At 34.1% G+C, this 10,996-nt stretch overlaps 1 protein-coding gene across 1 annotated transcript; it reads right to left on the bottom strand.

Annotated features, from left to right (window-relative positions):
* Positions 1–202: 202 nt before the first annotated feature.
* On the bottom strand, positions 203–10,792 carry LOC148304760 (prolyl 4-hydroxylase subunit alpha-2-like). Its single transcript, XM_088267748.1, has 8 exons — positions 10,621–10,792; positions 9,793–9,914; positions 8,795–8,895; positions 7,299–7,452; positions 5,641–5,862; positions 4,771–4,842; positions 3,913–4,078; positions 203–1,987 (listed from the first exon to the last, which is right to left on the bottom strand). The coding sequence occupies exons 1-8, from the start codon at positions 10,790–10,792 to the stop codon at positions 1,857–1,859; spliced, it is 1,140 nt and encodes a 379-aa protein (XP_088123874.1). The 3' UTR covers positions 203–1,856.
* Between the last annotated feature and the right edge of the window lie 204 nt (positions 10,793–10,996).

The raw sequence follows: 10,996 nt of genomic DNA, 5'->3' as shown, positions 1-10,996 counted from the left end.
AGTGACAATTTTTTTACTAAATACCACTAGACTTGTATAGCAAACTGGATAAATTTGTTCACATTTGGTAATTAGTAACAGTGGCACATGGATTACTTCAATGATAAGAGATTTTGTTATGATAATAGTTTATTAACAACAATTTAATTCTAAGTATGTTTCTCAGTCTGGTGATGCTCTCACCTCCTTCCACTCACATTTCTCTCATCAAGATGGTTATCTCTGTCTAGCACACTTTCCTAACTTATGATTAAATAAAGTCTTTAAAAAAATCAACACAAAAAAGGTAATATGTGTTGTATGACATCTAGGTCTTAGGTGACATATCGTAGTCGTACAGGAGAAAGTGACCAACTGACAAAACGTAAAATGTTCAGGAGGGCCATTTAAACGTTTTTACACTTTTGTTATCAATCAAAAACAAAGAAATAATGTATTCACGATTGTGATTATTTTTGTGTGAAAAGAGATGTTTACTAATATTGAAATGAGTAAAAAATATTTTTGAAAATTTACATCCTAAAGTTTTTAAAATTACTTAAAGCAGTTGGTCACTTTTTCCTGGCATAAATTTAGGAAAAAATGCAGATAGTCACTTTTGATTCTTAGAATGAGAACGGAAACGTTAGTTACAGATACAAAAGTTTAATTCAAAGCATTTTATTTTATTAATTTAAATTAAGAAAGAAACTTTTTTTTGGAAAATAAACTAGCTGGTAACATAACATATATTTTTTAAATAACATAACTTTTTTTTTTAATAAATATACAAAAAGTAAAGAAGTATTATTCTGACTCAGATTCAGAATCTAAGTTTGGTTCTGGTGCTCTGTCCTCCAGCCCGGGTTCGATTCCCAGGGGGGGTTGAAAATAAATATTAGTGATTTTACACTATAATATTTATTTCATATTACCCTGGACTGGTCCCTGAAGCGCAGGAGTGATCATCCTGCCTTCATGTAAGTAACGATCAAGATAACACTGCATCAATACGATGCAGTGCCCTATGCACCATTAGTTGCGGATAAGGGTTAGAAGAAGATTTGAGATCTAACATATCGTCAAATCTTAATTCATGTACATTATATGGATCACTCTTTCTTGATTTTTACATATTTTCATCAATAATTTACCTCTACTGGCCATTTGACTTTGAATTTAGTCACTTTGTTTCTCTAGAAACATTTAAATGTCAAATGTTTCATACAGAACTATAAATAACTTCATGGCGTTGAAAATTGTTACAACAGGCAATAATGTCCAAGTGTCACTTGGTCACTTTTGCTTGTAAAGAAAATGAACATCAATGCAGTTAGTCATTTTTAACATGTGAAAATATTATACTTCCAAGTTAAAAATCGCTCTGGGATTTTTTTCAGGGCAGTATTAAGCTAGTAAGATGTCAAATAGTTAATAATCACGTTTTTGTAAAAACTGCGGTTGGTCACTTTCTCCTGTATGACTACGATATGTTTAAATACAAATAAATCTCACAAATCGGGTCTCAATAAAAAATGCAATTCTTAAAATGGAGTTCTACAAATTAAACGTCAAATCAATAAATAAATAAATGCAATTCTATTATCAAGTACTCTATACAAGACTTATCTTATCGGTTTAACCTTTTCACTGAAGTGTTTCATACAGTATCGTATTTAATATCAAGATGAATTGAGTCCTTGATATGAAGAGTCCCACAACATTGGGGTTAACACACACAAATATACTCCTGTATAATTTGTCCAAACAGATATAACAATTACGTTAATCTAAACACTAAATGACACTTTGAAATGACACTGAGAATAAATAATATGTAAAAATTTGTAATGAAATACATTTTCTAATTCTGTACATTATATTTTGTTAACGGAGTTCCATCGAAGAATCGGCTTGGGGTATTCTTTGATGAGTCCTTCTTCTTGGTATTCCAGATCACACGGCCACAAAAATTCTTGTCCTTGTTGTCGGATCCACTTGTTGGCTACTGCAATGTCAGAAATACATATTACAAAAATACTTTCATACAAGTCTGGTATCCCAAAAACCATAGTGTCCGAGACGTCTTCCGTCCGTACAAGACTGTAATCTCTGGTCTCCTCTGCTGCGCAAGAAGGGGCAAGTCCTGACGGTTTAGCGGTGGCGTAAGTACCGCTTGATGACGCGTCGGTCGAGATTGATGGTTCTAGACGTCCCCGTTGTACCCAGTTGTAAGCTGGATACGGACGGAGGTGACTAAAAACTCGAGCCGGGAAGAACCAAGCGCTGGACCGACAAGTCAACCTCAATAGCCCTGAAAAGGGCTTTCCAAAACAGGTCCGTGAATCGGTGCAGAGAGGCGAAGTGGTCCAGGCTGGCGGCGCGGCGAGGTCTCGAAGGTCTGGAGCGGAGAAGTGAAAGACAAGTTTCAGTAGTTGAAGAGAACTAACTTTATTTACAAACTACATCTTTCTTAAACTAAAAACAGGTGCGAATATACCTATATAATTTACAATGAAGTCGCTAACACCTAGCCTAATGAAAATTAGAGAGAAATATAAAGACAACAGCTATATTTTTCAACTCTGAAATAATGTACAGTAAAACCTTGATATAATGGACCTCTGTTTAACGAACTTTGGATATAACAGATAAAACATCTTGTCAAATGTAAAAAAAATTAATATCCTATTAATATTATACATGCCGCCGACATTCAGGTGTCGCCGCATGTAAACAATTTTTAGCGGCCATGGTAATCACTTCATACGTCAAACACTAGAATTTTAGACATAATGTCGTCCAGCTCGTAGACTTTACCTAGCCAGAGCAATTGTATATTAGAGGATTCCCTAATAATAATAATAATAATAAATTAGGATAATTTTTTCAGGGCCATTTTCATAAAATACTATCTCAAGAACGCTGCTTCAGCGATTGAATTGGGGAAAAGAAGATAGTGGAAATTATTTAGCAAATACATCCTTTAAACGCGTAACTAACTAACTAACCATCACGCCGCTTCCCCGCAGGGGTAGGCAGAGAGAATCGAACGCTACACCACTCTGCCTTTGCAAACATTCTTTGCCTCTTCTACATTCATGCATCTCCTCATACATACCCGACGATTATTACTATTGTGACTCCTGACCCGGCCGCTTTCAAGTATTTGACATACCTGATTGTGCCAAGTTTTCCTCGGTCGTCCTCTGCTTCTTTTTCCAACTACATTCGCCCCATAAATTTGTTTAACCGTTCTTTCTTCACTCATACGCTCCACATGTCCAAACCATCTCAACACACCTTTCTTAATTTTATCGATAATGCTTATCTCAGCCTTACATTCTTTCCTTATTTCATCATTCGAACATCTATCAAACATCGTTTTGCCACACATTCGTCTGAGGGATCGCATTTCGACTGCATTCAGTCTGCTTTCATCCTTTTTTTGCCAACTCCATGCTTCGCTTCCATACATAAGGGTTGGAACCAGAACTCCATTGTGTACTGCCAGTTTTGCTTCCGCTGATAGATTTTTATTTGCTAAAACTGATTTTAGTGCACCATTCACTCTGTTCCCAGCACTCACTCTCCTTTCTATGTCTTTATCAATCTTTCCATCCCTAGGAAACATATATAACTTTAATAACACATAGGTTTCAACGCTGCACACTAGCATTTGCCACATATTCACAATTTTTTGTGTTTTGTTTTCTTTATTTATATCTAAATACAGTGCTCATATTTTCAAAAACAGTTTTTTTAATTATTTTAAATCTATTTTTACATAACGGACTTTCGACTTTAGCGTACACCGTCTCCCCCCAAAATAGTCCATTGGATCAAGGTTTTACTGTAATTTTTTATTTTTATTTATGAATTCTTAACTTCCAAAAAAGCTCTTAAGCGGGTTGAACAAGGTGTAGTACTTACCCCACTTGGTCCCTTTTAGAACCGGGCAGGCTCCGTGAAGAGCGGCGAAATTTCCCTCTCCCGACGGATGAAGGTTTAACCAGAACAGGGCGTCTCCTTTCCGGGGAGATACTCCGACTCCTAGTTCAGGGAACACGGTCCTTCCACCCTGCTCCACATCTGTCAACTGGATTGTAAATTATCAATTGTAGACTGAAAACCATAGCCGTTTAGGTGACTTTGTGGTGTATACAATAGTTTCACATCAAAATTCTTCACTGTTCATAAAAAAGTCAATATCAAACATAAGTCAATATAATATTGTATCATGATCGTTTAATTATGAGAAAGCAAGGTGATTAAGGGACAGTTGCTGAGTGATATCGAAGTCCGGAAGGTGTCCTTTTTGGAGCATGTACATGCGGACAAAGTGTGAGCAGAAGACAGATCTCCTAGCTCCGGAATAAACGAGATTGGATGAAGATCAAAACTGTTGAGGCGCTGTTTAGAGCTGCCCAAGACAAGAACTCTCAAGTAATAGTCGATGTCAGGAGGACCTGACATGACACGCATAGAAGAAGAAGGTCCTGTGCTTCAGGGTGATACTAAATCAATATCAGGGTGAAAAATCAGTTACATTTAGTTTGACTTTCAGAGAATTGAATCCGGAACTTCCAATATTATAGATAAACATGCAAATCTTTACACTACAAAGGATTGATCTTGCCATTACCAAATTTTTTACTAACCGATTCATATCGACCGAATTGTTAATGTCGAAATGATTATAACAAATGGAATTGAATGTACATACGTATGTATATTTCTAATTAATAATACTACAGTTTACTTTTATAGAAGCAGATTGTCTTTACTTACGTAAAATATAAGAGTAGCAATTCGGTTTCCTCTAGGATCGTTGTGTAAATGCATGCCTTGTTCCTCTGCTTTCTAAAACAATTTATGAATTATTAATTTTATTAACTTCATATTTTACATAGCATTTTATTTACTTTATGGAAACCTCTTAGCAATTAATTGTCTATTTTTATTATTTGTCATTTTATCTATGGTCTTTTTTTATTTGGTAGAGAAGCTTTTATTATTTATATGTATGAAAGATCCTTCCCGAATTATTTTACATACTGGGAGATGCGTAAAAGAATTATCATTTAATTATTTTTTATGAAGCTTATAATTTGACCAGTTATTTTTATCACAACATTTTGGGTGTCCAAATCCTTGTTCACAAATCTGAATTTCTCCACTTAGGAGTTATTTTTACATTTTTGACCTCTGAAATTATTTTAAAGAAAATAATCCATTCGTCGGGAACTACACTTGGATGGCTTGACTCTGGCCAATATGTGTACCCGACGGATTCTCAAGTGCTTTGGACACGTTGCGCGTGGCAACGAAGATAGCCTGGAACGACTAGTTGTGATCGGTAGCCTGGAGGGAAAGAGAGGGAGAAGAAGATCCCCACACGATGGACCGATCAAATTAAGGCATCAGCAGGCACCTCAGTGGTTGGAGCGCTACGTGCAGCGCAGTCAAGGGATAACTGGAGAAGAGTCATTGCTTCTGCAAGGGTCACAACCCTCAGCAATGAGGAATAAGACGGAGAAGAAAAAAAAAAAATTTTGGATGAAGAATTTGAATGAACGTTATATTTCTATTATCAAATCAAGAGCAGAATTTTGTAAAGTATTATTTATTTTATATCGATGATGCATTGCATTACTCTACCTTTGAAAAGTCCACGTGAGGTTCATAATGTCCGCCGAGGCCATAGTTGGCTATCTGAAGGTCTTCAGCTGAAGTCATGGATAGTCCAGTCATGTCGAATGCCCTTTGATTGAGAGCTTTTGTGAATTCTTCATCTTTATTTATCCAACATGTTTTGCTAACTCTGTATCGAGCCAAATATTGTAAATTACTGTGGAAATCCGTAACAAAGGAACGTTTTAGCTAAAAAATTATAAATAATAAGAAAAAATATACAACGAGAAGTAGTTAACTTTCAAGACAGATTATTCAACAAAAAACAAATACACTCTTGTATATTTGTTTTTTGTTGAATAATTATTATTAATTTTGTTTCTTAATATGATATATTATTAACACACTAAGGACGGGAAAGGTATTTTACCAGTTTGGTCGATTAATGCTAAAGGACAGGAACAGTATTTTTACCTCCTACGCCGGCCTCATTTCAAAGTCAGAAAAGAAGGAATTATGTAATGCTTTTATTTTAATATTATTTACCAATCTCTTTGTTAAGGTTTTATCTATATGTACACAATTATTGAATCCTGTCGCCAGCACTCCGCAGGCGTAAAAAACACCCATCCTTAGTGTCTTAATAATAGATAAACACACTAAAACATTTGTTGACATATCGCTCACTCCTTTCAAGAACGTCATAAATCAAAAAACTTGATTTTTCAGGAGAACGTTTTAAATGTTTAAAAATATAATACAATGTTTTAAAAGTAAATATCAAGCCAATTATTGAACTTTTTACTGTGCAACAGATCTTTTTAGGTAAAACCTGAAGGTTTTTTCTCCATTTAAAAAATATTTAGTATATTTTAAAAAAAAAACTAAACAATACCTTTTCTTCAAAATGCAAAAACAACACTTTCTGTCCTGTAGCGGGTAAATATTAAGTAAAAAATATGCCGCTTTTGCTTTGATATAGTACATTTTCTGGGCATTCCGAAAACATGCATAACTGAAAATTGACGATTTTTGAATATGACGTTGTTGAAAGGAGTGAGCGATATGAAACCTTTTTTTATCATAACTCAAATAGAACGTTGTTGTAAAATCAAAATATAACACTATTGTAATGTCGACCAGTTTCGAAGGAAACAGCTTCTTCCTCGGGACTCTATCTTCTTAATACTATCTACTCTTAATACTAAAAAATCTACAATTTTGTAAGCTGAGCTTGGGTAGGAATCAAAAATGGAAATTTTTTGGATTGATCGGCGGTTACAGACAAATCAAAAATGCTAAAAAATAGAAAATTACAAAATATGTATTACTACCACTATTGTTGACCCTCCGGCTCCGTAGTGTAATGGTCAGTACGCTCGGCTACCGTTCTGGAGGTCCTGCGTTCAATTCCCAGGGGGGGTAAAATAAATATAAGTGTTTTTTTTTCACTGTAATATTTATTCAATATTTCCCTGGACTGGTACCTAAAGTGGAGGGCTGATCACCTTTCTTTATAAGGGTTTTTTAATTGTTGACCCTATGCGCATGATGTATAGGGCACTGCATCAAATTGATGCATTGTCATTTTGATTATATACTATACGAATAAACAGTAGCCAACTGTGCTAACCACTACATATGGAGGCAGATAGAACGGACTGGCAGACACATTGCTTACTTACCTTAGGCTTGGCCGTTTCTTGAATATATTCAATTTCCTTATTATATACAACATCATGAAAAACAGCAACATAAGGGTCAAAGTACAATACTTCTAGTTTTACTGGAGCCAATATCAAGAAAGGGTGATTCTTGGTTGAATAATAACACTTGAGACTGGAAATTAATGTTTATCCATTACAAACCTTCAATTCGCCTTTGCATTATAAAATTGCCGTTGTAGTTTCGAAATGCAGTTTGTTAAATATTTTATTTTTAAATTCGGTAAAGTATTTAGCATCCAGTACCACTGAGTGAGAGAAAATGTAAAGCTTAATAAATGGCAAAGGTGAAAATTATTTTCATATTATTTTTTGACATCTCATCAAAGATGAAGAAGAATATGGAAGTCTGGGCATTTACGGGGCTGACGACCGTCATAGGCTGGTTTAAGTGATCACTTTACACACGTGTAACCTTCACCAATTCTATCCATTATTGACAACCACACTTCTCAAATTCTTGAAAGTTGTATATATATGAACCAATTTTGAAACATTATTCTTGAATCACTAGAACTTCACTACAGACATCGATTGGTGAGATGAAAATAAGTTTTTATTGAGCAGAAACTCTTTTATTAGTATGTGGGTTCCGAATCCTGGATTATAATCACACACATGAGAAAATATCATTTTCATTTTTATTATTTAAGCTTTTAATTTGACCAGATAATTACAACATTTTATTTTAAAATGAATAATACATTTCTCTAAATCATTACACTACATTACTTTCTTGGTGTGAAATTAATATCAACCATTATTGAAAAGTTTTTTACATAACACATTGATATTAGTGTAGTTTAAGTAAAGATTAAAAATATGTTATTAATTACTCTTTATATTAGATGTCTCAAAAGAAACAAAGCATATTTTTATACGCGAGTGGTATGTTTGCTTCAGCACACATATCACAATGAGATGTGATAATAAGTGGCAAGCTTCAGAGAAAGGCTAATAAAGAGCCCTAACCTCATCAGAAAACTTCTTGTGGAGCACAAATAGCGGCTGAACTAGAGTTTCATGTTGAGATTGCTACGCTATCTACTTCATAAATTTTACAGTATTATTTATTTATCAATTACGCTTTTATTTTTCACTTTTTTTAAAATTTATTTTTACAACATTGCTATTTTATTTTAATTTTGTATAATATTGTTATAAACAAAACATGGCTGACTGCACCTGAAGGATTGAACCTGCCGCTTAGTCCAGCCGGAATGAAAATAATTTAATATATATTTTTATATGACCATACAAAGGAATATGAAAGTCTGGGTATTAATAATACGATCACTCGAGTCAGCCAATGTTAGATTGTAAGCCAGTGAATGCCTAGACTTCTATATTTCCTTCGTATTAAAAGGTGTGTCGTTTCTTGAGACATCTGGCCCTCAGAGGTCAAATCCAGTGTTTTGAATGCAATAAAATAATTAAAGAAATATATGGTTATTTACTCTTTCATTATATTAGGTGGAAGGTCCAAGTCATCACGACACAACTCGGCATAGTTTTCAAAATAAACCGCTTGTCTGGGTGTCTCGTAGGATGGAAATACCTAAGAAAAGGGAAGCTTTAACTTAAGATATTCAGAATTTTTACTATAGTACTAGATTCAAATCAGAGGAGACCGAGAGGAGATCGTCGGCAGTGAATTTCACTTAAAAAATGGTATGTATAAAAAATAGGTCTGCTTTTAATTTTTACTGTAAATTTTCCTATTGATGATGATGTAAAAATGCCTGGAATTAATCAATTAAGATTGTCTTAAAAACAATTTCAGAAATGGTTGCTCTTTGAAGATATTTCTTCACAAACAAACCACTTTCAGCAAGAAAATCTATCAAACGCACTCAATCTTCTGCTTCACAGTGTCCTCTTACGCCTAAATCGACGATTATTGCAATATTTTCAATTGCCTTAAGGGATAGCTGCTTTACCTTGTCATATTGATATGTGCGGAAGTGCATATTATCCGTATAAGAAGCGCCATTATTGTAGATTACTTTAATGAAATTCCATAAAGCATTGCTTTCGCATCACAGATTATGCTACGCATGTTCAAAGAGACTTGACAAGGCACTTTCACGCTGATAATGCGTGGAGATGTATTTTCGTCACTTTTCTAAAGCATGATTTCTATCTAAGAGCATAGTCTGTCTCGCTGATGTCATCATCCCGAGGAACAGAAAGATTCTCGTATCTCATGATAGTACAGAATTATGTGCAAACTAAAACATGCATGATAACTCATTTACGCTTATGTGAAGGTATAGAAGATAGTTGGCCAATAATTCTAGCAAAACCTTTCGTTATTAAAAAAATACTCTATGTTATGACTGAATTTTAGATATTGGTAAATCAAATTGTGTGAGGACATGAAGCACATTGCACATATACGCACATACTGAGAAACCGCGTGTGATTCTAATATATTAATTGTAACATTCATTACCTCCCCAGCATCCTTCCTTTGTTTTTGGTCCTTATATTTAGGTAAATTACTTTTGGCTGTAAAATGATCGGGATTTATTTTGAGAATTTCCATAGTTGCATTTAGACCAGTTTCAATATCACCTATGAACAGAAAAACCGTTTCATAAAAACAAACTATATTTTCAAAATATTTTTTGTTAAAATCTTTGTTCACAAATTCTGGGTTACGCTCCATTTAGGAGTTATTTATTTCAATATTTTTTATTGATTTCTTAAAAAACTAAGTATTAAGAGTATTATTTTCAAAATAGATTTTTGGGCAAGAATAACATTATTTAATAATGCACTACTTACACTTATTTATGTTTTGAATATGTTTACCATCAAATCAAACATACATTGATCTATACATACGTTTATGACACTACATATAGCAGACACATTTGCGTAATATCATAGATGAATATCAGATACGATCAAGGGATAGTGAAATAATGAAGAGCAGATTTGAGTGACCTACAGTGTATCCTCTCATAACGAACATAATTCGTTCCGGAATCTTACTCGCTAAACGAAACACTCATGCGAAACATTTTTTGTTTTGACTGGAGCGGAAGTCCCGGTTAACAAGTTAATGTCGTAAAAAAGGGACTTGCTCTTTCTTTGTAAATTGTTATGGGAAATATCGCTCGTAAGGGAGCAACATTTTCACTTTTTTTGTTGTTTCTTATGCAAATTACTCATTATAAGAGGTTCCACTGTATTTGGTTTGTATATCTCATAACATGAATACATGAATGATTGTATTATTAAACTTGCAGAGGTGAATAAATAAGATGGAGTCTACCTTTGAGATATGATGAATGTGCTAGATACTCCAAAATGTCAGTTTGGAGAGTTGGGTTAAATTTGTCTGGTTCGTATTTGGTTAAGGCTACATTTAGCCAGTCAGTTGTGTTGGAGTACAGCTTCAGAGAGTATATTTGACGCGCCAACTCGAAACAATCTGTATCCGACATTGGACTACTGTAAAAATATTCAATAAGATGAATAAAATTAGTTTAAAAAAATGTGTTTATGTAACTGGAGGTGAGGGGAATCCTTCATCACAACTGCACCATAAAGTTAAAGGCTGATTCTGAGCTGTGATTGTACTATGCATTATAACAATAACTCAATTCCTTCCATTAAAATACCAAGTATTTTATTTATTGTTTCGGCAT

The sequence above is a fragment of the Brachycentrus maculatus genome, unplaced genomic scaffold, assembly GCF_059751285.1.
Source record: "Brachycentrus maculatus isolate JH-2025_06_01 unplaced genomic scaffold, ASM5975128v1 h1tg000305l, whole genome shotgun sequence".
Taxonomy (NCBI): Eukaryota; Metazoa; Arthropoda; class Insecta; order Trichoptera; family Brachycentridae; genus Brachycentrus; species Brachycentrus maculatus.
Note: the sequence above shows the minus strand (reverse complement) of the source record. Positions and strands in the feature narration are given on the sequence as shown.